The sequence below is a fragment of the Vipera berus genome (genome assembly GCF_964194415.1).
Source record: "Vipera berus genome assembly, chromosome: 5".
Classification (NCBI taxonomy): domain Eukaryota; kingdom Metazoa; phylum Chordata; class Lepidosauria; order Squamata; family Viperidae; genus Vipera; species Vipera berus.
The window spans coordinates 46,655,156-46,682,533 of record NC_138207.1 but is presented as its reverse complement, the minus strand read 5'-3'; the positions used below and the strand labels follow the sequence as shown (position 1 = coordinate 46,682,533).

The window sequence follows — 27,378 nt, the reverse complement described above, 5'->3', positions numbered from 1 at the left end:
ACTAGAGCAGAAGCTGCATTAGCTATTGGTATGGACAGGACAGGGCTCCCACTAAACGTATTTGTAGGCTCTAGAACAGGAGTGTCAAACTCAATTTCATTGAGGGCCGCATCAGCATTGCGGTTGCCCTCAAGGGGACGGGTGGGTATGGCCAGGGTGGGCGTGGCCTACTGAGTGGGTGTGGCTAGAGTGCATATGGCCTACTGGGTGGGCGTGGCCAGCTCTACATTGTTCGCATCAAGGGTGCCTATGGGGGCCTGGGCAGGAGTGGGACAGATCTGAGGGTCTCTGGCAGAAGGAGGGTCTCTGGGCCAGGGCCAAGGCAGTGGGGGCCGTTCCCTCACTGTTTCCAGGATGGCTTTGCGGGCCGCATGAAACCACTTCGTGGGCCGGATCCGGCCCCCGGGCCTTGTGTTTGACATGTCTGCTCTAGAAGCTTCTAAACAGGACTCTGTACATGTGCATTATCTCATGAGTACAAATCACTAATACAACATGGAAAAGGCTGAAGTTTTAAAATATTAATAGGACTTGATTACATCGTCTCTAGAATGTGAAATTCTAAATTCTTCTATACTGATTATAAAGTTTAAGAAATCACTTTATATATCTAGAAAATATTTCCAGAAAATAAATTGCTTAGAAAATTTCTGTGGGGTTCTGAAATTCTGAGAACACCTTTAAGGAAAATGCAGAAAATTACAGGTAGTCTTTGACTTAATGACAGTTTGTTTAATGACCATTCGAAGTTATCACAAGCTTGAAAAAAGTAACTTATGATCTGTTCTTGAAGTTATGACTGCTGCACCACCCCCTGATCATATGACTGCATTTCGGGCACTTGGCAATTGGCTTACATTTACAACTGGTTGCAGTGGATCTCTGAAAGCAATTACATCAGTTAGAAAGTTAGGGAAGTTTAATAACCTGGCAAATTGATTTTTTTAAAGTTGGGAAACCCAACTTTAAAAATTGGATGGAAGTGGGAATATTAACTTCATCTATAGATGAATTACTTAATTATCATTAAGTGTCATCTATCAGGTATCGCTCAATGGCATTTATACAGAAGATAATCATTTAAATGAAATATATACATACTTGAATATTTGCAGTAGACAAATATATACAGAATTATAACTTTATTGTTGTAACACCATCTCATATTGTTTCCTTTGTCGTATTTCTTTCACTTTTTGTTAAAGCACTATTTTCCTTTTTCCTTTTTCTCTTTGACAATATGTTTCCCCATCATTATCTTTGTGTTTTCTTTATTTTCTTTTTGTTATTAATTAAAAAGCAATAAATAAATGATATCATTTATACTTATTTCTTATAAATAATAAGAAAATAATAATCAAGAAATCATTTTAATCATACTTGAAATATTATGATTTTGCTATATTCTAGTTAGTATTATAAGAAGCTTTTTCAATTTTATCTCTCCCCTCCAGCAGGATCAACACATTCGGAGGGCATCAAATTGAACAAGGAAACACTCAAGACTTTATATGATATCTTACCCAATCCCTGGCTCCAGGTATGTTGGTGGATACATAGGAGTTGGTCTGCAAAGAAATAAGCCCATACAAGATTAATTCATCAAAACCCTGTCAAATCATTTAATTACCAAGCACTGTGTATCCCAGACAAATAACTTTGGAAAAGGTGGCGGTGGAGGAGAACATGCTTTACCAATGTCCACCTTCCACTTCAGATTTTATTTCTTAGCTTAGGCTCCTCCAGTGATTAGACAAATAATTAATGCAAAGTTATTGAAGTATTATTATTATGGGGTATTATTATGATCACCATTATAACACACTGAGAGCTGTAGATAAATCACACTGTACTCAAACACGTGTATACATCAGGCTAGATGAAGGCTGTTTAAGCTACAATCGCTATTAGAAATCAGCTTGACTATTTATTACTGGCAAAGTCCACAGCCAAAAGTATTGTAACAAAGTTCATGTGAATGGAGAATCATTGATGTACAGCCAAAATATAATTAAAGAAAGTTTGTCTTAGGATATTTGAAGTGATTTAACAGTGCTGTATCTTAGTGAACATCTGTGAAGAATACTTTCTTTGTGCTTTTTCTTGTATTTTGGCATCTTTTAAAAAGAAAAAAAAACCTAAAAATCAGTGAAAAAAGGGGAAGCAAATGAAGCAAATAAACAGTTGCTGTTTTGTTTAAAAATATACCATAACTTCTTCAGATGGGAGGACATATTTCCATTTCATTCATCAATACTTGGTGTGAATGTAATGAAATCATACCAAAGGGAAACTGCATCCCTTCCTCAGGAGACTGGGCCGGGAGAAAATGGTTATCCAAGCATCATGAATCTGACCATTCCTACTCTGAGGAGATCCCCCTGCTCTGTCAACAAGTTTGATAGCATGTTTTGCCTGACAAGAAGCTGCTCAGCAGTTCTGATTCTTATTCTTCCTTCTCCTTTTTACATGCAGGCAGTTCTCATGGCCTACATCGTAGCCAGTCATTAACTCGGCTATAAGAACTGAGGAGATGGATCTCTGCCCAAAATTCCTGCAAGAAAGTTTGTTCTATTTTTAGGCTCACATCTATCTTCAGGTTTCTCATCATTGAAGAGCAGTATGTTATAGGTCAGTGGATCACTGAACAAGTGGGCTCATTTTCCAACAATCGCACAGTTTAGCTGACCTGGAACTTCCTACTGCTTGAAACATGTTGCTCCAGACTACTGATACTTAAATTGTGCTCCTAAGAATACTAGCATGCCAGGAGAATATAAATAATCACAAGTTTATATCAGCACAAAATAGTACATTCAGTATCTCTGCATGATTAATAGTGTTGGCCTATCCTCTTTCCAATCAAGAATGGATCTTGCAAAAAAAAACCCCTGCTTTGTATCCTGGATAGTCTTTTTTTAAGGGTGTTTTTCCAATTTTAAATTAAAAACAAATCAAACACACTTTGCCAGTTGAAAAAACATAAAAATATCAATTAAATATGAATAAAGAAGGAAGATGTTTTGTATTTGATTTTGATTCATCATGGGAAGAAAACAGTATCCTTATTAACCATTTTATTTCCTGTATCTTAGCAACTCTAATGCCTACTTCCAAAGTAATCCATGTTGGAATGCTTCCCACAAATTCCAACACTAATTACGTTGACAGTGACTGGTTAACTGGGTTAACCTGGGTTAGCTTGCAGGCTATATCAAGGTTGGCTAAAAGGTGCATACAGCTTATGAATGATTTTTGTCGTATTTTCAGAACCCATTTCTTTCATCTCTTTTGATCTGGAATTTAAAGACCCTTCACTGGCTTTAAAGGTCATGCCTTAAATCTCAAAGCAGGTTTGAGATTTAATTGGTTTTGATCAAGAACATCCCAATTTTGTACTACTAAAGGAGCTTTTCACTTACCCCACATCTCGATCCAGCATAGTGCCTGAGTGAAAGGGGGTGAAGGCGTTGCCGTTTGGGGGCTCCTTTGGAGAGTACAGCTTGAATGACTTAGAGGAACAGCCTGGGGAGGAAAAAAAAAGGCCATAGATTAATGAATGCTACTTAGAAAAATATAACATTTGTGGAATATCATTATGATGTTACACTCTAAGTAAGACTCCCCCTGCAGTACACTAGGTCTGTTTCATGTCTTCAAGTTCCAAATAGAAATGGTTAACTCACTAAGGTAGCCCACTGCTGTCATTTCAAACTGCTACGTGTAAGGAGATCAGTTCTAGAGAACAATCTAATATTTGAAGGAAACATTTTCTTCTACAGCCTTGATAATTCTTGAAGGAATTTTAACTGAGATCTACAATTAATAAGCAGCATTTTACTATTATTTTTTTTTTTGCTCAGCCAAACCTACTGTAGATAAAGGATTTTAATTTTGGTTAGAAGGTACAACCCCAAAGTAGTAATATATCACAGACATGTTGGACTTCAAATCAATGAGACCAATTAACAAAACTAAGCAACCAATTAGCATAATGTAGGAAAATATTTGTGGCAATATACACCAATTTCTGTGTGATGTTGGTGTAGAGTTTCTACATTCACAATTAACAGAATAATGTCTTCTGGAAGATCATTAGGAAACATTAATTCCCTCAAAAAATAAACAGAAGAACTAGAAATAAATGGTGACAAAAGGATTTAATACATAATCTGAGACAACTAAGTATTCCAGAATTATAAGTTCATGTATTTCAGATACATATACAAGAAAGGTTGCCTAGATCCTTTTGGTGATCTTAGTGGGATACAAAATTTGCAGCTTTTAGAACTCAATGTGGAAAGCTCTCTCCTATGTATAATCTAGTTTGTACATGCACTCTAACTACTTGGATTGTTCTGAGTTTATAGTGTTTCATTCTGCACAAGATTACAAGACATGTGACAGTTGTACAGTTGTAGCTTAAGCAGAATGATGAAAATCCTCAGTGTAGAGTCTATTTTAATATTCTAACCTTTCTGAAGTTGTTTATGGACACATGATTTGATACCATTGAAGCATTTAACAGAGATATGCTTCAAGATAATTACAGAACAAGGTCTTCCCTCAATGAAAGGAAGATTAATGCCACTGTTGGATGAGCCATTGGTTAGTGACTCTAAGAATCCTAAATATGGTTTATTTGAATGCTCTTTTATTGAAGAAAATGAAAGTATATACTGTAAAGGGCTTACCATGGATTTGAGAATTCCTGCCAATGCAAATTTATGTGGAACATATTATATAAAGCTTCAGTTCAAAAAGACTACTATTGATCTTATCCTCTAGATAAGCATGACAGAATAGATTTTATAATTACCGACCTCAAGGGTGTGTATTTAACCCTTAACTTCACAAAACTCCCCAAAAGTAGGAAACAGTAATCCACTGCAGATGGATTTATTTCACCAAGTCACATTCATTCATTTCTATTGCTTATGACCACCATGTTCCAAGGAAGAGATGTTTTGTGGTTGGTTTTTTTAGTCTGTATTTCAATAACCAATGCTGAGACTGTTATGGCTTTTTCCTAAACCATATCTATTTCAGAAAAGCACATGAGGACTAAGGTAGATGTCATTTAAACATAACAAAAATAATTGATGAATTATCCTTTAATTATCCAGTGGGATTCTAGAGGCATTCTCTTAGCCAGCCAACAAATGTCACTAGAGGGCTCCATGTGCTGTTCCTCTATTTCCTCTACAATCAATGCATTTCAGTGACAAAGATTCCAGTTTCTCTCCCTTCCTCCCATTCCATTTTTATGGATGTTATGAATTTTCCACTCATTCCCTTTTTCCTCATTTAAATCAGCAGAACAAAGCCAGAGCTTGCCTTTGTTCTTCTAGAAGAAGCAACATGCTAAAACATTAGCAGTTCTTGGTAAGCAAGAAAGACCAGTTCTATTCGTGGCAGGTGCCATCATGTCTATATCACACATGTTACAGCACCTCATTTTCTCCATTCGGGTATAGCCGTTGGTACTGATTATTTAATTAATGTTGGGAATGCTTAGCTGACAATTGCAGAAACATCGCCACAATAAAAGTGACTAAGAAACAACTGAAAACCACCAGGTCAAAAATCAGGCCAAGACATGGAATTTTACACACTATATGACTTTACATAAAAGTCAAGAAGCACAGTGAAAAAATGGGACTAAGATTAAATATAAAGACCAAACTAACGACAACAGGTACAGCAATCACCTTTTAAACTGACAATGAAGATATTAAAGTGATGGATAGCTTCTGCCTTTTAAGATCAATTATCAGCAATAAAGAAATTGCAGACTAGCACTCAGTATAGTAGCAAGGAGGGACTTAGAAATGATACTCAGATACCATAATGTGTCTATATCTAAAAAAACAAAAGTGAATCATTCAGGCAATGGTTTTCTTTGTGAACGTTGAATTTGAAAAAGCAAGACAGAAACAATATTTATGTTTTTAAACTGATTTCTGAGAAGACTCCTGAGAATTCCACGTGTAGTTAAGAAAATAAAGAAATGCACCCTTATATTAATAAACCCAGGGTTCTTGTTCAAAGCATGCATTATAAGCTTAAATTATTGTATTCTGGAAACATTCTGTAAATATCTAGCTCTCTTGTTAAATCTATAATGCTGGGAAAGGTAGAAGGAAAAAGAAAGAGATGATCAATAGCAAGGTGGATGAACTTAACTTAGCTGCAACGGATCTTCCACTGGAAGACTTGAAGAACCAGGTTGGGTTAGGGTTCTTCATGGAGAAAATCCATATAGTCGCTAAGAGTTGTCACCAATTTGATGGTGTATAATCAATTGATCAATCACGCTATAATTGCATATTTATTCCTGGCATTTCAAACACTCATTTTGGTCACTTTCCCAGCAATGATATGAATAAAACAGCTGAAGAGTGGCCCACACTCCTCATTCCCGAGATATATACTTCTTTACAATTAATATATAGTTGCTCTATAGCAGTTGCTCTGGAAACCAAGAAATTTGGATTGTAATTCAGTGCTATTTAATCCAAACAAATATACAATCTAATGCCAAAATTCACTTTTTTTTTCAAAATTACATGACAGAAAAAAACATGTATAAAGCAGCATGAATTTAGAGACAAAATGCAGACAAACCCATATATGTCAAAAAATCACTTGTGTATAATTCACATACAAGCACAGTATATTAAACTCATTATGAGAAATGTACATAAACATTAACACAATGTTTGTGTATTATTTAAATAATAAAATGACACGGATTATAGGTTGAAACTAATTCATGTTCACCCAATTTTACACAAACCCATTCAACATGCATATAGGGATGCTCTTGTGATAAAACTATTGGCTGCTATGTATAGGACAGATCATTAGTTTTGAATGATAGATTCAGAAACATACATGTTTTGTATGTACAGCTGGTCCTCGACTTACAACAATTTGTTTATTGACTGTTCAAAGCTACAACAGCACTGAAAAAAGAGACTTACAACCGTGGCAACATCCCCATAGTCATGTGATCAAAATTCAGAAGCTTGGCAATTGACTCTTATCTACAATTGCTGCAATGTTGCAGGGTAATGTGATCACCTGTTGCAACCTTCTGACAAGCAAAATCAATGGGGAAAGCAGATTCACTTAACAACTATATTACTAACTGAACAACTGCAGTGATTTACTTAACAAATGTGGGCCAAAACTCACTTAGCAACATACATTTGGGGGTTAACTGTGATAATAAGTTGAGAACTACCTATATTTTGGCATAGATATATGAATAAAAGGTAAAGGTTCCCCCGCACATGCGTGCTAGTCGTTTCCGACTCTAGGGGCCGGTGCTCATCTCCGTTTCAAAGCCGAAGAGCCAGCGCTTGTCCGAGGACGTCTCCGTGGTCATGTGGCCGGCATGACTAGACGCCAAAGGCGCACGGAACGCTGTTACCTTCCCACCATAGTGGTCCCTATTTTTCTACTTGCATTTTTTACGTGCTTTCGAACTGCTAGGTTGGCAGAAGCTGGGACGAGTAACAGGCGCTCACTCTGTTACGCGGCAGTCGGGATTCAACCCGCCAAACTGCCGACCTTCTGATCGACAAGCTCAGCGTCCTAACCCACTGAGCCACCGCGTCCCTTTTAGATATATGAATAATACTAGGTTATTCTCAGTGTGAGGATAAAGCAGTCTGAATTCAGTTTTCATTTTACTTGCATGAAGGCATAACTCCAATTTATAACATTTAAAAGAGCCCAGAGGTTCAGGAGTGGCATCCCCAAAATAAATTCCACAGCTTGAAAACTCACATATAAACCCCATTCACCCATTGTATATGCCTCACCTCAGCAGAGCCTTAATTACAGTCATACCCCTAACTCATGTTTAAACACATCTCTGGGCTTCATACAGAAAAAGAGAGCATGAAGGACCTTCTGGGTGACCTTTCCGTTGCTGTGGAGATAAGAGAAATCACCAGGCAACCAACCTGCTCCTCCCCTCCCAGCATCCCTTGACAGTCACCATCTGCTGCTGGGTGAGTAATGGAGCTTGCCAGGCTGACTGCAACCCCAGGTTGACCAACCTAACTATTCTGGCCAACTCACAGCATCAAGACTTGGCATTCCAAAATATTTGAGTTCCTACTTAATATGCAGAAGAAACGTAGCTGTATTCACTCATAAAGCTAATACTAGGTTCTGGTTTATATGACCCGTCATAGGCAATAGTGCTGTTTCATGTGGCATTTATATTTCATCTGCCAAAGATCCATCCCATCTATTTTTTGAAGTCATATATTTTGCAGGTCCACATTTTCATGTATATTTATCAATACTTAAAAAGTATTTCTCACAATATGTATCTTTCTATATCCTATGTTCACTGTGTATTATTTGATCAGATAACTGTATTGAAAAAGCAAAAGCACGGCAAAAAATAATTGCAACCTTTGTTTGCAATCCTTAATTGCAATCAGTTTGGGAAGTATAAAGTGTATCAGATCATACCAAAATGTGAATATAATGAATTTGCTTCCCATCCTTTTCTGCAAGTTTTTTAGTTTCCCCCTCCCCATTTGGCCTCCTGCCTGCTAAATCCTGTAAGTACAATAACTTGGTGGTACTTTATAAATAACAGGGACGCGGTGGCTCAGTGGGTTAGGACGCTGAGCCTGTCGATCAGAAGGTCGGCAGTTTGGCGGGTCGAATACCCAGTGCCGCGTAACAGAGTGAGCGCCTGTTACTCGTCCCAGCTTCTGCCAACCTAACAGTTCAAAAGCACGTAAAAATGCAAGTAGAAAAATAGGGACCACTACAGTGGGAAGGTAAAAGCATTCCGTGTGCCTTTGGCATCTAGTCATGCCGGCCACATGACCACGGAGACGTCCTCGGACAAGCGCTGGCTCTTCGGCTTTGAAACGGAGATGAGCACCGACCCCTAGAGTCGGAAACGAGCATGTGCGGGGGAACCTTTACCTTTACTTTATAAATGTGGAAACTTCAGCTCCCCAAATGTCTCTGCCTGGGCATTACTGAACATTTTGAAACCTGCACATTGGGAAGATTGTCAGGACCCACTTCAACTAATCACTCAAGAAAGCATAACTCCTGAAACAGGCACTGTCTCAAAAGGAAACTTTTATTAGGGACTAGTGATAGCAGGGAATTCAAGGCGAGAGCTGAAGGCCCGAGTGAATGATATATGCCCCCTGCCACCAAAGTCATAATGCCTGTTTGAAATCCAGCCAATCCACAGGTGGCCTGGTGTGCGGTTAACTGGCACGGTAGGCAGGCATCTCAAGGTCTTCTCCTGCTTTCCTTTCCTTGTTAACTGTATCCCAGATAAGGAGACACATTCCATTCTCAAAAGGAGGAGGCCAGACAAAGAAAGGAGAAGGCGCATGTTAACACTATAAATCCCCCATGCACCCTCTCCCCCAACAAGAATGGCAGGCCCCAAAGGGATAGAAGAAAGGAGAGAGCAGATGAGGAGTTTTGGGGTCTGACAGAGATATTAGGTTGGAAAAGGCTGTATGAGACTGATTACCCACAACAACTCTAATCTCTTTGCTTCATCACTACTTAAATTGATCTGGTTGTCATAGGCTGCTTAATTCCGTTAGAAGAACAAAATGTTGGTTTGATGGACATAAATATGGCTTTTGTATCAGAGAATCAAAATATACTCCTTCATTCATTGCCAAAGTACCACCCAACATCTTCATTTGTTTCCCCCCCCCCAGCAATTCAAAAAAGGATTTGTATTCTTGTATGTTAGTACACACTTCATTATGTAGGAAACAGACAAAGAAAAATTATACTGATGAAATAGATGAAACTGATTCAGAAGTACAAACAGAAGACGAAATCAGGTAAAGTTTCCTTGTGTAGAAAAGGCTCCATTTATTTAGAAGAGTAGTATAGCAGGGAGAAAGTATCATATCTTTTCTTTTCTCTCTACAAATAATGTATGAAAATTGTATTAACATGTGGCAACACTTTAAATATCCCCTAACACAAAACTTGGTTAATACAGGTCATCCTCACCTTATGACCACAACTGAGCCCAAAATTTATGTTGCTAAGTGAGACATTTGTTAGTGACTTTTGCCCCATTTTGCAAGTTTTTTTATCACATTTGTTAAGTGAATCACTGCAGTTCTTAAATTAATAACATGGTTGTGAAGTGTATCTGGTTTCCCCCCATTGACTTTACTTGTGAGAAGGTCACAAAAGGGGATCACATAGCTCCGGGACACTGCAACTGTCATAAATGTGAGTCAGCTGTCAAGCATCTGAATGTAAATCACATGACCATGGGGATGCTGCAATAAATGTGAAAAATGATCATAAGTCACTTTTTTCAGTGCTGTTGTAACTTCAAATGGTCACTAAATGAATTGTTGTATGTCGAGGACTACCTGTATTGACCTATTCGGTCTCTTTACTCTGATGCATACTGATTTAAAATTGTTTTTCAAAGAAAACAACTGGATTTGAAGATGCACAAAAGTATCTACGGAAAACGGGATGTCTGGGTGTACTGAAAATATTTTTAACCATGTGGCTAACATATGCAGTTTACAACTTCAATGGAAATCTTTTGTTATGCAAGCGTTGGATGGGTAGCAGCTGGTATTCAAATTACCTCACTGAGCCACTGTGAAGTTCTACCGCTTCTATACCTTTTCTCTAAAGCACCTGCTGCAACAAACCGTGAAGGAAAGTACCTGGTTCCTCACTGCAGGAATAGGGCTGAAATTACAGATAAGATATTCAGAAAACATGTATTTCTGTATATGATTCCGCATACAACCGAAACAAATAGAACAGTAACACAAACCCAGAAAAAAAACAACACAAAACGTCAAGTTCCACAGCAAATACAGTACACAGAGGAAATATTTTGGCAACAAAACTTTTTCCCTGTCTTTTAAATGTTTCTATGACTTGGATATATACATTGTCTCCAAACTACTATTTCAGATGATGCTGACAGTATTAAAATCATTAAATATGAGGTGAATTACATATGGACAGATTGAGTTTATTAAGTAATACAATATACTGAATTCCAACGTATCAATATTAGTGGATTAGATACAAATGTGGAGATTGAAAGAAACCTTTCAATAGAAAATAAGAGAGAAAAGTTACAAAATGCGTGATACATTAGACCAGGCATGTCAAACTGCCCGTCTGCGGGCCGGATGCATCATAGCAAAACCGCGCCCACCCCATTGCCAGCAATGGCAAAAAAGTCGCGGTACATCACAACACGTCATGTAACATTGCGAGTTTGACACCCCTGCATTAGACTATGTCATGGGTCGGCAACCCGCGGCTCTGGAGCAGCATGTGGCTCTTTCAGCCTTTTCCTGCGGCTCCGTTTGCAGAGAGACAGAGACAGAGAGGGGCACTTGCACTTCCCTTCTCTCTCTCTCTCTCTCTCTCTCTGTGTGTGTGTGTGTAACTCACGCTGTCCTCTGAGAAGTTGTATCAGCTTGTCCAAGAACAGCGTGAAGGCAGCAGATTGGAAAGAGGGAGGGGGGGAGAGGGAGGGAAAGAGAGGGAGAGAAGGGAAGCGCAAGCGCCTCTCACTCACACACACACACACACACACACCACACAAACACACTAAGTGGGGGAAGAGGACTGGCAGACCAAGGGCAGGGAGGGAGGGAGGGAGGGAGGGAGGGAGGGAGAGAGAGAGAGAGAGAGAGAGAGAGAGAGAGAGAGAGAGAGAGAGAGAGAGAGAGAGAAAGGAAGCGCAAGTGCCTCTCTCTGTCTCTCTTGCGCGCGCACACACACACAAACTGGAAGACCAAGGGCAGAAAGAGAGAGAGGGAGGGAGGGAGAGAAAATATGAATATATGTGGTTGTCCTTACTGGACTTTTAAGAGATGAGATATGGGGATAATTATGCTGTATTTAAATATGATAAATAAGCTACCAAAATTGTTTTTACCTATTGGAATGAAGGAGAAAGGGTTTTTTTCCTTCTTTCTCCTGTCTTTTTCTCCCCCCCAATTTTTTTCTTTTCTATTTTTCTGTTTGTAGTTTTTATAGTTTGTACCGGCTTTTTATTTCATAAATACGAGGAGGACTCAAATAGACTTTTGATTATTTTATTTGAAAGTAACCTTCGACCCAGCGACTTTTTTTTTTGGAGTTCAAAGTGCTTTTGTTACATGCAGAAATAAAAATTTGTTTTCTTTGTAGCAGTTCACTGATTTCATAAATGCAGCACACTATAGTTTTTTTATACATAGCATAAAGGTAAAAGACAATATATGCAGTGTTATCTTCATTTTAGATGCGAAAAGGGTTTTGCGGCTCCCAGTGTTTTCTTTTCGGTGGGAAACGGGTCTAAGTGGCTCTTTGAGTGTTTTAGGTTGCCTACCCCTGGACTATGTTATAGTGATTCCAATTTGGAATGCTTCCTGATTAAAATTCCATTTGTATGGATAGTTATAATATCAAAAAGAAAATCTTTATCTATTTTTTTACAAGTAGAGATATTCTGAAACAGCATAATCCAAAGACCACCTTTTCCCAATTGCAAAAGGGATTTAAGTGCAATTTAGTCCCACATTCTTCACTAATCAAGTTCAACACCCCAGCTACTACAAATTCATGAAACCAATTATGGTCAAAGGATGAACTTGGGTCTGCACAGCAGTTAATCAATAATATTTTGTGATTGTCATAATTTGCAATAATTATAATGAGGCAGATATATCTTCTCTGATTAACAATATAACACAGCAGTGCCATAAGATCAGAACATACAGAGATCCTCTAAAAAGATAATCTAAAACTAGAACCCAGCCAGATAATCTAGAAAGACATATAATATAGGATAAATCTATATTATCAGTTATCAGTTATGTGACCAGATATTATCAGCTGTTAATGTGAAACAAGGTTTAGCTGGATAAAAGTGAATTGTAAAACTGGTTGTGATTCACTTGAGGAAAGGTAAAGATGGGATAGTGTTTACATAGATCAGATAAAAAAAATTGCCTTAACAACTAGAAATGACAGTAGTAGCATAGCCCCAGGACAAACGGAACGGAACGATTTTTATTTATTTAGTAAACCAATTTATTATCTGCCTATTCCCATTCAGCAAATACTGCACCAAGAAATATGGAAAAGTGCTATTAAGGTTCACAAAGAAATCAGTTAAATCTTTGCAATATCTGAAAGAAACAGAAAAGGGGAAGTTGCTGTCCCAATTAAAACATTCAGGTTAAAAATTTATGCATAATCTGAATTCCATGTTGAGATTGAACCATATGTTGGAAATAATCAACAGAATTGTAGTTTTTCACCTGTTCACTTTGCTGCACTTCACTTGCCATTCCAGCTTGCTCTGAAAGGAGAATATCAGATCATATGGCCTTATCTGTAGCATCTAACTTGTGGTATTTTAGGAAAAGTCAATTTAAGAATAAGAATTATAAGCAAAGTAGTTTAAGTGACTTAAGCAAATATACCAGGCACTTTTGTTTGCATTTCTATACTGTAGAAGGAAATCACTGTGATCACAAATAGCTCTGGAATTGGCATTAATTCTGTATAGGTTCTAGAAGAGAAAAGGAAAAAAAATTCAAAATCTAAAATAACTTGGGGCCAAATTATCATGGAAGCTGTCCATTATATTCTATTCCAAGATCAAAGCAAAAGGATTCTACCATTATTAATTTTAACTTTTAACATTACAAGCTTATAAAAAAAACCTCTGAAATTGGTGCTTTTTGTTATTTTCTAGATTGTTCAAACCTTCTACTCTTGAGGAAGTGGACAGGATCCTTGGGGCTTGAGCTCGGCCACCTAGACCCATTCCTCTCCTGATTGGCTAAGGTATCCCAGGAGGTAGCATGTGGTTGGATCCAAGTGGTAAGATGCCTTCCTTCCTTCCTTCCTTCCTTCCTTCCTTCCTTCCTTCCTTCCTTCCTTCCTTATCTATCTATCTATCTATCTATCTATCTATCTATCTATCTATCTATCTATCGGATTATGTGTCACCCATCTTGTCTAGTGAAGACTCTTTGCATGGTGGTTGTGGCTGCTGACTACCCTGAAAGAGGTGGGGAGGTTGCCCCTTTCTCAAAAGGCCACTCTTGGACATCACAAAAGACACCTTTCATCCAGCTTCCAACCTTTCTTTTTTAGGAAAGGTTGTGAGAAGGTACCGTAGTTGGTGCACAGCAACAAAGGGCCTTGGTTGAAACAGATTATCTGGGCTCTTTTCAGTCTGGGTTCAGGCAAGGACACAGCACTGAAATGGCATTGGTCACAATTGTCAGTGCTCTTTGGAGAGCTCAGGATGAGAGTGGTTCAACTATTCTAGCTCTCCTGGATCTCTCAGCAGCTTTCAGAACCGCTGACCATGGTATCCTTCTGTATCGGCTTCAGGGGTTGGGAGTTTGAGGCATTGTGTTACAGTGATTCTTCTCCTTCCTCTGTGGCCAGTTCCAGTTGGTGTTGGTAGAAGAAAGTCAAACACTAGGTCCCTGCAATGTGGGATTTTTTAGGGCTCAAGCCTTTTGCCTTCCCTTAACATGTACATGAAACTGCTGGGGGAAATCAGCCAGTATGGGGGCTGGCCTCCCATACCTAATTATTTATCTCTACACCTAGCTGGTGATACTGTGGTTCTGTTGGCCAAGTACCTGTAGGCTTTAAGACTCTGGTTGGGGAGGAACCAGCTTTGACTCAACTCTGGCAAGATGGAGAGGCTCTGGATTTTTGCCCCCACCCCCACCCAAACACCCAGATGATATTTCATCTTTGACTCTGGACAGTGTTGTACTTCCCAGGTTGTGGAGCCTTCTTGGAACTGCTGAAAGGACTGTGTTGTAGACTGGAGATAGATGATGTTGCATCCCTCCCCCTCTGTCGAGAGAGGGCTGTTCAATTTTGACATACATGGCCTCTTTGACCCCTCTTTCAAACCAGTGGTCCTCTCTATCTAAAATGTGGACTTTGCTGTCCTCAAAAGAATGGCCTTTGTCTTTTAAATGCAGATGGACTGCTGAATCTTGTCCTGTTGGGTTTGTTCTCCTGTTGTGCCATCCATTAATGAAGTGGCTGTTTTGTTTCCCCAATGTACAGATCTGCAGATGTCTCACTGCATTGTACTGCTTATACAGGTTGCTCAGTTGTGTCTGGGTGTTTTATTCTTGGCATGGACAAGTTTCTGCCTTAGTGTATTCTTGGGTTCAAAGTGTGGATGTATGTTGTGCTGGCTGAAGATCCTCCTTTTAGATAAACCTGCAATGTATGGAATGACAACATTGCTTTGTTTATTTTCTTCTTTGTCATTCCATATGCTGTCATCTTCAGTGGCCTCGACAACTCTCTAAAAGAATGCAAATGACCAGCTGTCTGCAATGAATATAAATCCTTCCATTCCCCACCATCCATCAGAGCTGAAGGAGCTTCTTGGATGAGAAGTGAAAAACGTTTTCAAAGAAAAACAAGAAAGTCCAGTTGCCTCTTGGAAAAGCACCTCTGGGACAACCATGACCTGGATGACTGAGAATCTCGCTAAACATTTTTAAAGGATGTTGAAATACAATTAATTTTCATTACAATGAGCCTTTACCACCAATATACAGCATGCAGGGATGCTTTCATTATTAGTAAGCAACTGCAATAATAAATCCAATACAAGATATTTACTTGACAGTTACTTTAAATTGTATTGTTAGGAACAAATGCTTAGGAGAGCACAATGTCAAATTACTTAATATTATAAGTTATTATATAAGGTATAATATTAAAAAAAAATTACATGTGTATCACTGACTACTGACTGTATCACTGTCCCTTAATCCATTATATCCCCCCCACTGATTTTTTACTTTACAGCTAGTAACTTTCCACAACTATGTTTTTATACAACTCCACTCAGAATGGAGGTGGATAGAACCACAAAAACATGATGCTACTGTTTTTGCTTTATTACAGTCTACTGTTGTTCCTAACAATACAATTTAAAGTAACTGCCAAAGTAAATATCTTGGATTTATTATTGCATTTGCTCACTAATAATGAAAGCATCCCTGCATGCTGTATATTGCCGGCCACATGACCATGGAGATGTCCTCGGAAAAACGCTGGCTCTTCGGCTTTGAAACGGAGATGAGCTAGAGTCGGAAACGACTAGCACCTTTACCTTTACACCACCCATCTCCCTAATTTTTATTATTTTTTACGTGTAGTCCTCAACTTACGACAATTGAGCCCAAAATTTTCTGTTGCTGTGCAAGATGTTGAGTTTCGCCCCATTTTACAACCTTTCTTGCCACATTTGTTAAGTGAATCCCTGCAGTTGTTAAGTTAGTAACATGATTGTTAAATGAATCTGGCTTTCCCCACTCACTTTGATGTCAGAAGTTTGCAAAAGGTGATTGCATGACTCTAGGACATTACAACAGTCATAAATATGAGTCAATTGCCAAGCATCTAAATTTTAATCGCATGACCATGGGAATGCTGCAATGGTCATAACTGTGAAACATGAGTCACTTTTTTCAGTCCTGTTGTCACTTTGAACGATCACTAAATGAATTCTTGTTAAGTCGAGGACTACTTGTATTATTATTATTATTATTGATCATCGCACAGTCAGCCAGATGTTCAGACTGGATTTGGCATTTCTGTCTACCTATCGAGTCCTTACCAAGGACCTGGGATAGGCAGTTGTGGATGTTTGATGGTAATGGCAAATTTATCAATGCCAATGGTGTTCAAGTGGTACTCCAGTTGTTTTGGGATTGCACCCAAGGCGCCTATTACTATTGATACTACCCTTGCTTGCCTTTGCCACAGCCTTTCTATTTCTATTTGTAGGTCTTTCTATTTTGTTATCTTCTCCAGTTATTTCTCGTCTATTCTGCTGTCTCCAGGCACTGCCATGTCCCCTATCCAGACATTTTTGTCTTTCTTATCGACAATTGTTAAGTCTGGGGTATTTATTATTTATTTTATTTTATTTTTTATTTTAATCCCATTTATATCCCGCCCTTCTCCGAAGACTCAGGGTGGCTTACAATTTAAGCACAAACCAATGTGCTTAGCAATAGCCTTCATTCTATGTATATGCGTGCTTATTAGGGCTTTATTATGTTGCAGGTGTTTGTCTGTTTGAATTCTGAAGTCCCAGAGCAGTTTAACTTTATCATTTTCTATGACTTTCTCTATTTTATGATCCCATCAGTTCTTGCTTACAGGCAAATGATATTTCTTGCATATCTTCCAATGCACCATTGTTGCTATTTTGTCATGCCGCTGCTTGTAGTCTGTGCTATCTTCTTGCAGCAGCTTACCAGGTGGTCCACTGTTTCTTCAGTTTTTTTGCATAGGCGGCACTTACTGTCTTCTCAATTTTGACTTTATATGCATTTGTCCTTAAGGCTTGGTCTTGTGCAGCCAGAATTAGTCCCTCGGTCTCTTTCTTCAACTTTCCTGCTCTTAGCCATTGCCAGGTCTTGTTATTATCTGCTTTCCCAGCAAATTTTTTTAACGTACTCACCATGTAGTGCTTTGTCTTCCCATGCCTTATTCTGTTCTTCATTTGGTCTTTCTTGTAGGCCAGTTTGGTCTCTCCAGTAGTCAGTAATCCTTCCTGATATACTAATTTCAGTGCATCTTCATTGTCCTTCAGATATTCTTCCAAAGCCATTTTTTCTTCTTCAACCATCTGATGTACTTGCAGCATTCCACGTCCACCTATTTGCCTTGGTAGATAGAGTCTGTCACTGTGTGGATGAAAGGCATGATTCATTGTCATTATTTTTCTGGTCTTCCTATCCATTGCTTTTAGTTCTGCTTCAGTCCAGACCACTATGCCAGCTGTGTATCTAATGACTGGAATTGCCCAGGTGTTGATTGCCTTCATGGTATTTCCTCCATTGAGTTTGGACTATAAGATCTTCTTCACTCTCTTGATGTATTCACCTCTAATCTTTTTCTTGACTTCAGTGTGCTTGATGTTGTCAGCTTGAAGGATACCCAAGTATTTGTAGTAATCTTCCTCATTCAGACTCTTAATGTTATTTTCGTGGGACATCTTTATTCCTTCAGTTTTCACTATTTTTCCTTGTTTGAGAGTAAGTGTGGCACATCTGTCCAAGCCAAACTCCATTGCAATATCTTGGTTATATATACGGACAGTGTTCAGCAGCAATTCTATTTCAGATGATGTTTTTTTATTATTATTATTATTATTATTATTATTATTATTATTATTATTATTATTATTATTATTGTCAGCCAGGTGTTCCGACTGGATTTGGCATTTTTATCCACCTATTGAGTCCTTTCCAAGGATCTGGGATACCCTGCTTACTATCATGGCACCAATTATCAACATAGAGAAACTATTATTTCAAAAAAGTAGCTAGAATTAAGTGCTGAACATGTTACAAAGTTTCAGTGATCCAGTCCTAGTGTCAATAAATCTCTGAGTGATAAAGGAATGAAAATTCCTAAATTTTATTATTTTTTATTTTTTCTATGTACAGTATTTAGAAACAAAAAAATATTTTATATTTTTATTTTATTTTATTTTTGTTGGATGATGGACATGAATTTATCCCAAGTATGTTTAAACTCCATTACTGATGACTTGACACACTACCTCTGCTGGAAGCTGGTTACAAGCTTCCACTACTCTTGCTATGAAATAATACTTTCTAACATTACTTTTGAACTTCCCTCCTGTCAGTTTGAGGTTATGTCCCGTGTTTTTGATTTTTGCTTAATATTGCCTTCTAGAACTTTATTCACAGGTTTCAGTCATGTTCCTCTCCCTTCTCTTCTGTCCTCCAGGCTGTACATACTCAGGTCCTCCAATCTCTCCTGATATGTTCTGTCCCTCAGACCTTGCACCATTTGTGTTACACGTCTCTGGACTCACTCAATCTTATCAATATCTTTTTTTAAGTGAGGTCTCCAGAAACGGACACTGTATTCCAAATGGGAACTGATTAAAACACTACATAGCAGGATTAAGACCTCCTTTTTCCTGGTGATGCATCTAGTGATGCATCCCCAGAATTCTGTTTGCCTTCACAGCTGCCTGGCCACACTGTTTACTCATTTTGTAGTCATCTGTTATAAGCACACACCTAAATCCTTTTCTTCTGTTGTTCTAACACTGTAGTTCTAATACTGTAGCCTGCCAGACGGTTTTCCCCCCAAATGCATTATCTTACATTTAGAAACAAGGAAATGCATTTGACATTTTTGACCAATTTTCCAGCAATGCCAAATCATTTTCTATGGTACAAATATCCCCAGGAACATCTAGTCTATTACAAACTTTTGTGGCACCAGCAAAAAGATGAACATTACCTAACAACCCTTCTGTTATATCACTATTTCTTATCAACCTTTTTCGTTTAATAAAATAGTTCTGAATTTAAGAGTCTACAGTATGGTAATATTTATTTAAGTAATTGTAAAAGAAACAAATGGAAACCAGAATGTAATTTCAAATGCAAAAGGTTCCAACTCAACATTTCTATGATTGCTAAACAACCACTGAGGTCTTTCAGAATTCTGTTTGCAAAGATATAATTAGGCATGGTCTTGTCATGGGTTTGACTGACAACATTTTGGAATCCCAACCCTTTGTCTAGCATTAGGATATTTATGCCTCCTGCTACCCATAGATGGAGTTTAGGCATTCAAGAATAATAATCAATATGTATCATTTGGTCTCTTACACCAGGGGTCCCCAACCCCTGGTCCGTGGACCAGGCCGTGGCATACCAGCAACTGGTCCGCACAAACAAGCAAAGCCCCATCTGCAGGATGCAGGCAGCACACAAAACCACGCACCCTCTGGTCCGTGGAAAAACGTCTCTCTACGTAACCGGTCCATGGTGCCCAAAAGGTTGGGGACCTCTGTCTTACACAGAACTGTAAGTTCTACAAAACATATGGTAGTATACTTAAAAAAAACTCCAAAAACTTCTATTATGTAAATCTTACAATAATTTGTATTATTTTAGATTTGATACTACATCCTAATTACGATACTGCTGCATCATGCAATAAGGCAAAATTGTGATGGGGGAAAGTTTTCTGCTGAATTATATATCCTACCACAGTAAAGACATTAAATTCAATTGAGCTTTCACTCATGTAAAAATTCATAGGATTATAAAGCTATATTTTTTTTAATCCCATTTATATCCCACCCTTCTCTGAAGACTCAGGGCGGCTTACAATCTAAAGCACAAATCAATGTCCTTAGCAATAATTTCCTACAGCTAGTGTTACAATCATTTGTTTAATGATTATTTGAAGTTACCAAAGCACTGAAAAATTGACTTATGATCTGTTCTTGAACTCATGACTGTTGTGGTGTTCCTGAGATCACATGCTCAGAATTTGGGTTGTTGACAAGGTACTCTAAGTCTAACCTCACAAAGTTCTAGTTCTGTATATCTTTACCATTTTAAAATAATTGGAAAACATCTGGCTAATAATCGCAAACCAAAAATGCTGGTGGTTTTTATCCTTCCAATATAAAACCTGAAGAAGGCCTAATTACCTGCCAGCAGAGTAAAATATAAAAGGTTACATATTCAGCCACAGAAGGCTAGAACAGCTCCATTTAAACAGTGCATAGTATCATCATTTTTCTATTCTTTCCAAAAGTATCCTATTTTCCAAATAAATTAACCCTTACGTAATCTGCCTTTAAGTACCACTGAAGGAAATGGCTGATTTAATTAATGGAGCATTTTCTTCTGTATAGCTGGAAACTCAGGTTTCTCTTCAGACTGTATAATTCTTTCACTGTGTACTCTTTGAATGATATTTGTCAGTTGATCAGCAGACTGTTGTGTAACCACCAGTCCCAAAGGTTGGTACTACCACTGTATTTAAAAAAGAAAGTGACAGATTTAAATTTAATGTCAAGGGCCAATATCCATTAGAATAGTTTCCAAAAGCTACCAAACAAATCTGCATTAAGCAGGGGCAAAAGATAAAACTTTTCCTGAAAACCTACTGCCTCCAACCTAATCACAAATTGTTCTGTTTTGCCTCCTTTTCACTAAGCTTTATTCGTATAGATATTAATCAGAATAGAGCTGGAAGGGACCTTGGAGGTCTTCTAGTCCAACCCCCTGCTCAAGCAAGAGACCCTATACATTTCAGACAGGTGGCTCTCCAGTCTTCTCTTAAAAATCTCCAGTGATGAAGCACCTACAACTTCTGAAGGCAAGCTGTTCCACTGGTTGATTGTTTTCACTGTTAGGAAGTTTCTCTTTAATTCTCTCTTTGATTAGTTTCCAACCATTGTTTCTTGTCTGTATATGGGTATACAGAGACAAAATATATACCATATACAGATGTGTACAGGGGTATACAGAGACAAAATCGGAATTCACATCTGAATCAAGATCAAATCAAACTACAGTCTAACCTTCCTGTAAATAATATGTCCAATTTTAAATATTCTTACTATCTGTTGTAATGTCCTAAAGCAGTGGTGTCAAACTGCTGGCCCGCGGCCCTGATGTGCCACACGGAAGCCACGCCCAGCCCATTGCCGGCAATGGCAAAACCTTCCCAATACGAGTTTGACATGTCTGTCCTAAAGCTTTCATCCTAACTTTCTCTGCAAAAATGTAATGCTTTATATAACTATGCTTAAAGTTGCAGCCTATGTCCGATTGAATACCACAAGATTTATTTCTAGTAAATCTCCACAGGACCAATGTAATGATGTTAAGAAACTCAACTATTTTCCACTCTCCACCAACATTCAAATAAAGGATATGTTTCCATTGTAAGGAGATCCTGAAGTAACTTGTAATTATCATCCGCAATAAAGCAGGGAAATAAGAAGCCTAACAAGTGATCCTTACCTTTTAAAAAATGGAAAACATTTCCCATCTTATTACACTTCTTGCTCCCTCCCTCCTTTCTTTACAATCTTGACTCTTTAACATCGTAACTACCCAAAAGGCTAGATTAATCAGTAAAGACATTGTCAGCTCCTGCACTGTTACCTCTAGAAAAGAAATTATATACCATAATGCATGTCTCTCTGTTGGTTTTCCTAAACATATTCCTAAATGATAATAAGTTGAGAGAATTAAGCAGCAGTAAGTACAACTACTAGAAATTATTCCTCCATATCAAGGTGCTAAACAGATTAATAATACTGCCTTACCTAAAAATAAAAATCACACTGGATCAGTTAAAAGATTTATCTAGCCCAGCATTCTATCTTCACAGAGGCCCACAAATTGCTCTGGAAGAGCCCACAAACAGAACATGCTGCCAACAGCATTATCCCCATTTTAGTCTCTCTAGTACTAGAGAGTAGGTAAGTAGCTTACCTAACTTTTTCAAACTGTCTATGAGAAGTTATATCTTACATCTTGTAATAGCAAATTCCACTTCAATCATGTGCTGTTTGAAGCAGTACTTCCTTCGTTTTGACTAGAATTTCTTACAATTCAGTTTCACTGGATGATCCCAAAGTTCTAGCATTATGAAGTAGTGGACACCCTGCTTTGTTAAAACTCCAAACTGACTTTTATTGACATATTAGAACACTCTGCTGGATCCATTGTTGACTGCATTAGAATGAATACTGACACCGTGCCTCTGAGATATTATTGCTTTCCAACACTGCATCTATCATCATATAGTGAGACTAACAATTCATATGAGAAAAGACTCCTTAGGTAACTGTAACAAGTCACCAAATCTTCTAAGAATACGTATTCCCCAATTTTTCATAATAGATATGTATATATGGGTAAGGTCTACTCTAAGCATTTCGCAAATTCATCTATCAGCCTTCTTGCTGTTTCCTTAACATCAAGCTGAAAGGTGTGCAGAAATTTCATTCCACTCTGCCATGCCTTAAATCCTATGAGTTCTGTAATCTTGCCTATGCACACCAAGTAGACTATTGGTGCTTTCAGGTAAAATGTGGATATGCAGATTCTATATTATTTCAAAGTTTAGCTCCAGCAACATATACACTACAATAAGTGTTAGCAATATTATGTTAGATCATTTAGGTTAGAACTTTGATACTACCAATTCAATATGCAACTAACATAACTTTTGTTTAAGCCTAGATAAAACTATCATTGTAATCTCATTTTAATACTATATCAATGCTCAATACCATGGCCTAAGTAACCAGTAGGCTCTAATGTTCAAAATTAGTTAATATATAATAATCTCCAAGCAAGCATGTTTCTAACATGGCAAGGTTTCTGTAAATGAATAAATCAAGATACAAGGAACTGCCTTCCAACCACACTTAATATACATTTCAACCCATTAAATAATTTCTTCAGTGTTAAAAACTATATTCAGATTCAAGGATATTAAACAGAATTGCTGACAATGCTCTTCATTATTTTCCCCAAGAGTTGTGTCTGTTATAAGCATAAAAATATGGGGCCATTTGTTTCAAATCTAGAAATGATGAAGCAAGTTCAGCAAAGTGTGAGACTTGGTTAAGAAGGCCCCTCTGTATAATCTGGCAGCAATGCCAACACACACTCATTTAAGATACAAACTCCATTTTATCACCAACCAGTCCTGTTCTTCTACCTGGGTGAAATAGTCTGGGAACTGGAAAAACCTGCAACCTCAGCCAAGTAGAGAGATGTCTTATTTACAAAGAAAAAAAAACAGGGAAGTGAGGGGAAAGGGTCTGAGACTTGTAGAAATGGTTGCAAGAATAGACTGACAATGTGAAATGGAGCTCTCTCCAGATAAACAGAGCTACCTCACTACAGTTTGTGATTGCTATACTGCTCACATCTAAGGTGGATTTCTTTTTAGGATACCGGGAACCTGCCTTTCCTGTTTGAAAGTCATCAAGAACTCTAGAAGTTGCAGGGTCAAGCCCCACCTTGTTGCCTATTGGCCAGCCATCGCATTCAGCCCACTGATGAACTACACACCTCGATTGGGAACTTGTAAAGTTTGTTCCTGGTTTTTCAGTCCCATTCCTCCAAAACAGAGTATCCACATCCAAAAGACTCCCAATATAAAGTTATATTCCATGTCCTTCCTGTATTTCACTTCCCTCTTCCCAACTTACAACTATCTTCTGAGAGAAGAACTTTCATCCATACCCACCAATTCAAGAGGATGAAAAGAATCTAAAATGCGTAAGATCGGAAATAGCAAATTCTCTACCAAAAGATCACTCTCTCTCACACACAAACACATACACACAGAGCACAGGACAGAACCCACACATATATATCTAGATCCAATCCAAACCCATTAATCCGAAATCTTTCAGCATTTGCTTGAGCCTCCTGTTGCCTTTCTCTCTTGCACAGCTACTTGCAAATCCTCACACGGATCGGGGACCAACTGCTACAGCAGCAAGAGATCCATTGCTGGGGAGAAGCCATTGGAAAGTGCAGCCACGACCCCCGACCATTCCAAGCACCCCGGGACTCCGCATCCTTCCAAACCCAGAGGCTTACCTGAGGAGAAGTGCCGGAGCGGTGCAGATGTGGCGGGGCAGGGAAAAGGTGGGAGAAGGCAGGACGGCAACTCAGAACATCTCTGCCCGCGGGCGCTTTACTCCAACCCAGCCATTGGGGAGAGAAAAGTTCGAAATGAAAACAATAGAAGGGAAAAGCCGAGCTGCAACTGGACGAGGCAGGAGCGGAGTGAGGGGGACCGCCGAGAGGCCTAGCTATGCGAATGGCAGCCGGAGGAAACAGGAAGGCTTCGGTGGAAAGGAGGAAGCCCGTCCTTTGTTTGCCAGGTTTTCCCTGAACAATGGCTGCTGCTGCTGCTGTCTCAGGCCCTCTGTTGGGGTATGGAGGAGACTCTGCTATTGCACACTCGCTCGCTCGCCCTCGCGTACACGCGCGCACGCACACACAGACACACACAGACACACACACCTCCCAGTGCCTTTCAGAAAGAGGCCCAGAAGCTACCCAAGGAGGAGGACCTCCCTCCCTCCTCCCATTTCTCTCCCCCGCTCCGGGGGCTGCTCTGATCGCAGGAACGAGGGAGGGATCTGCTATGCCAAGGCTGAGAAAAACAAAAGGGAGAGAGACGGTGTCCGACGGAAAGAGGTAAATCCCCAAGGCGGAAGGGAGACAACGCAGCGGAAAGACCAGAGGAGAGAAGGCAAGGGCAGGAGGTGATGCCAGCCCTTGAAAGGGGAAAAGCTTCCTGTTGTAAAAGTACGCACGGCGGCCTTGCAAAAACAGATCTTGCAACTAAAAGAGCCCGAGCTTCCCCACCTTGGAAGAAATTCTCGGACTGTTCTCTCGCTCCACCACCACCCCCACAAAAAAAAACCAACCCGTGATCCAAGGAGGATGGGAAAGCTTCAGAGTGTGTGTTTTATTGTGGCGTCTGAAAATGCTACGAAGGAAACAGAACTTTGCCATGTCTGGGTTGCTCTCTTGTGCTATATATCTGCAGAAATAAAGCCAGTATTGACTCAGTTACAAGGGTGGGGAAAAGGAGTGAGACGTATTTGTTCAAGACTACATTTGTACTAGGAAGCTTCATACAAAAAAAAAAACCCCACACAAAATCTACCGCAATCAGAAGAATATGTACTAGCTAGCAAATCCCTCTGAATTTAATGGGAATTACTTCGAAGAAAACATGATGAAAGCCATGATGAAATTGGTAGGGTCATTCATTACCAATATAAAAATAGAAACTTAATTCTATAAAAAACTGAGGGGAGAGAGAATTGTGGCAAACTCGTATCTATCTGATCACCCTAGATCCTTTATGTGTGGATGTTTGAGGTGTAGAATGAGCCAGAAGCATGCATAACAGCAACAGAAAATCATAATTTTATCCAGTTATACACAGATTGGATATTAATATGCTAACAAAATTTTAAGATCATTTAATGGTTCCATATCAGGAGTCCCACATATGGGATTGCATGAGTTCTTTATATATGAAGTTTTATATAGCTTATATAGCTCTGTCTTCCAATAAAGGGCAAGGAATATAAAAGAAACTACCTCAACAGATAAGGTCCCTGCTATTTCCCCCAAATCTGATATGTATCCTGAGATTATTGCTGTACACTATTTAGTCGTAGGATTTGCCCTGCACTAGACTCAACTTTGCAATTGACTTTTAGAGCTAGAGATTGAATTGCCAATTTTCATATATACTACCAATAGGAGACTCCGAGAACTGCTTTTCCCAAGATGGTATCCTCAAGATTATTTTTAGACTACAATTTGTAGACTTCCTATTTAGCCTGTAATGATATAGAAATAAAGCAGGTGAAATAGGTGAAGAGAAGGATTAGGGCAGGGGTGTCAAACTCAATTTCATTGAGGGCCGCATCAGCATTGTGGTTGCCCTCAGGGGGCCGGGTGGGTGTGGCCAGGGTGGGCGTGGCCTACTGGGTGGGCGTGGCCAGAGTGCGTATGGCCTACTGGGTGGGCGTGGCCAGCTCTACATCGTTCGCATCAAAGGTGCCTATGGGGGTCTGGGCAGGAGTGGGACAGATCTGAGGGTCTCTGGCAGGAGGAGGGTCTCTGGGCCAGGGCCAAGGCAGTGGGGGCCGTTCCCTCACTGTTTCCAGGATGGCTTCGCGGGCCGCATGAAACCACTTCACGGGCCGGATCCGGCCCCCGGGCCTTGTGTTTGACATGTCTGGATTAGGGTGACATGATAACAGTGTTCCAAAATCTCAGGGGTTGCCACAAAGAAGAGGGAATCAAGCTATTCTCCAAAGCACCTGAAGGCAGGACAAGAAGCAACAGATGGAAACTAATCAAAGAGAGAAGCAACCTAGAACTAAGAAGAAATTTCCTCACAGTTAGAACAATTAATCAATGGAACAGCTTGCCCCCAGAAGTTTTGGGTGCTCCAACACTGGAGGCTTTTAAGAAGAGATTGGACAGCCATTTGTCTGAAATGGGGGTTGGACTAAAGACCTCAAAGGTTCCTTCCAACTCTATTATTGTTATTGTTAAATATGGGTATTACATTGGTTAAAGCTTCTGCTTTGAAATCTTCATATCTAATATAGATGCCAACAAGATAGAGCCATTGTCAATAAGCAAATTACAAACTTAGTCTACAACAAGAAAAGCAAAGTCAATGGCGGAAGCCAGGTTTGCTTAAAAACCATGTGATCACTTAATAACTGAAGTGACTCATTTAACAACTGTGGCAAAAAAGGTTGTAAAATGAGGCACAACTCATTTAACAACTGCCTTGTTTAGTAATTGAAACTTTAGGCCCAATTGTTGACCTGTTTATATATTTATGTATGTGAGCTCTTATAGACTGGTTACCTTTTCCTGTTAAATATCCTGAAGACATCAAGGCGAGAACACACACACTTGTAGATAATGCTAT

The 27,378-nt window shown here is 39.1% G+C and overlaps 1 protein-coding gene across 3 annotated transcripts in view; it reads right to left on the bottom strand.

Moving 5' to 3' along the window:
• Positions 1 to 27,378, bottom strand: part of LDB1 (LIM domain binding 1) — a 65,016-nt gene that overhangs the window by 12,002 nt on the left and 25,636 nt on the right. For 2 of the 3 annotated variants that reach the window (XM_081329814.1, XM_081329815.1), the window contains exons 2-3: positions 3,423 to 3,525; positions 1,524 to 1,568 (exon numbers count right to left, since the gene is read on the bottom strand). In XM_081329814.1, the coding sequence (XP_081185940.1) occupies positions 1,524 to 1,568; positions 3,423 to 3,525 (148 nt within the window). Of the gene's footprint in view, positions 1 to 1,523; positions 1,569 to 3,422; positions 3,526 to 24,497; positions 24,585 to 27,378 lie in introns of those variants that run through there. The other variant, XM_081329816.1, reaches the window with a different exon arrangement.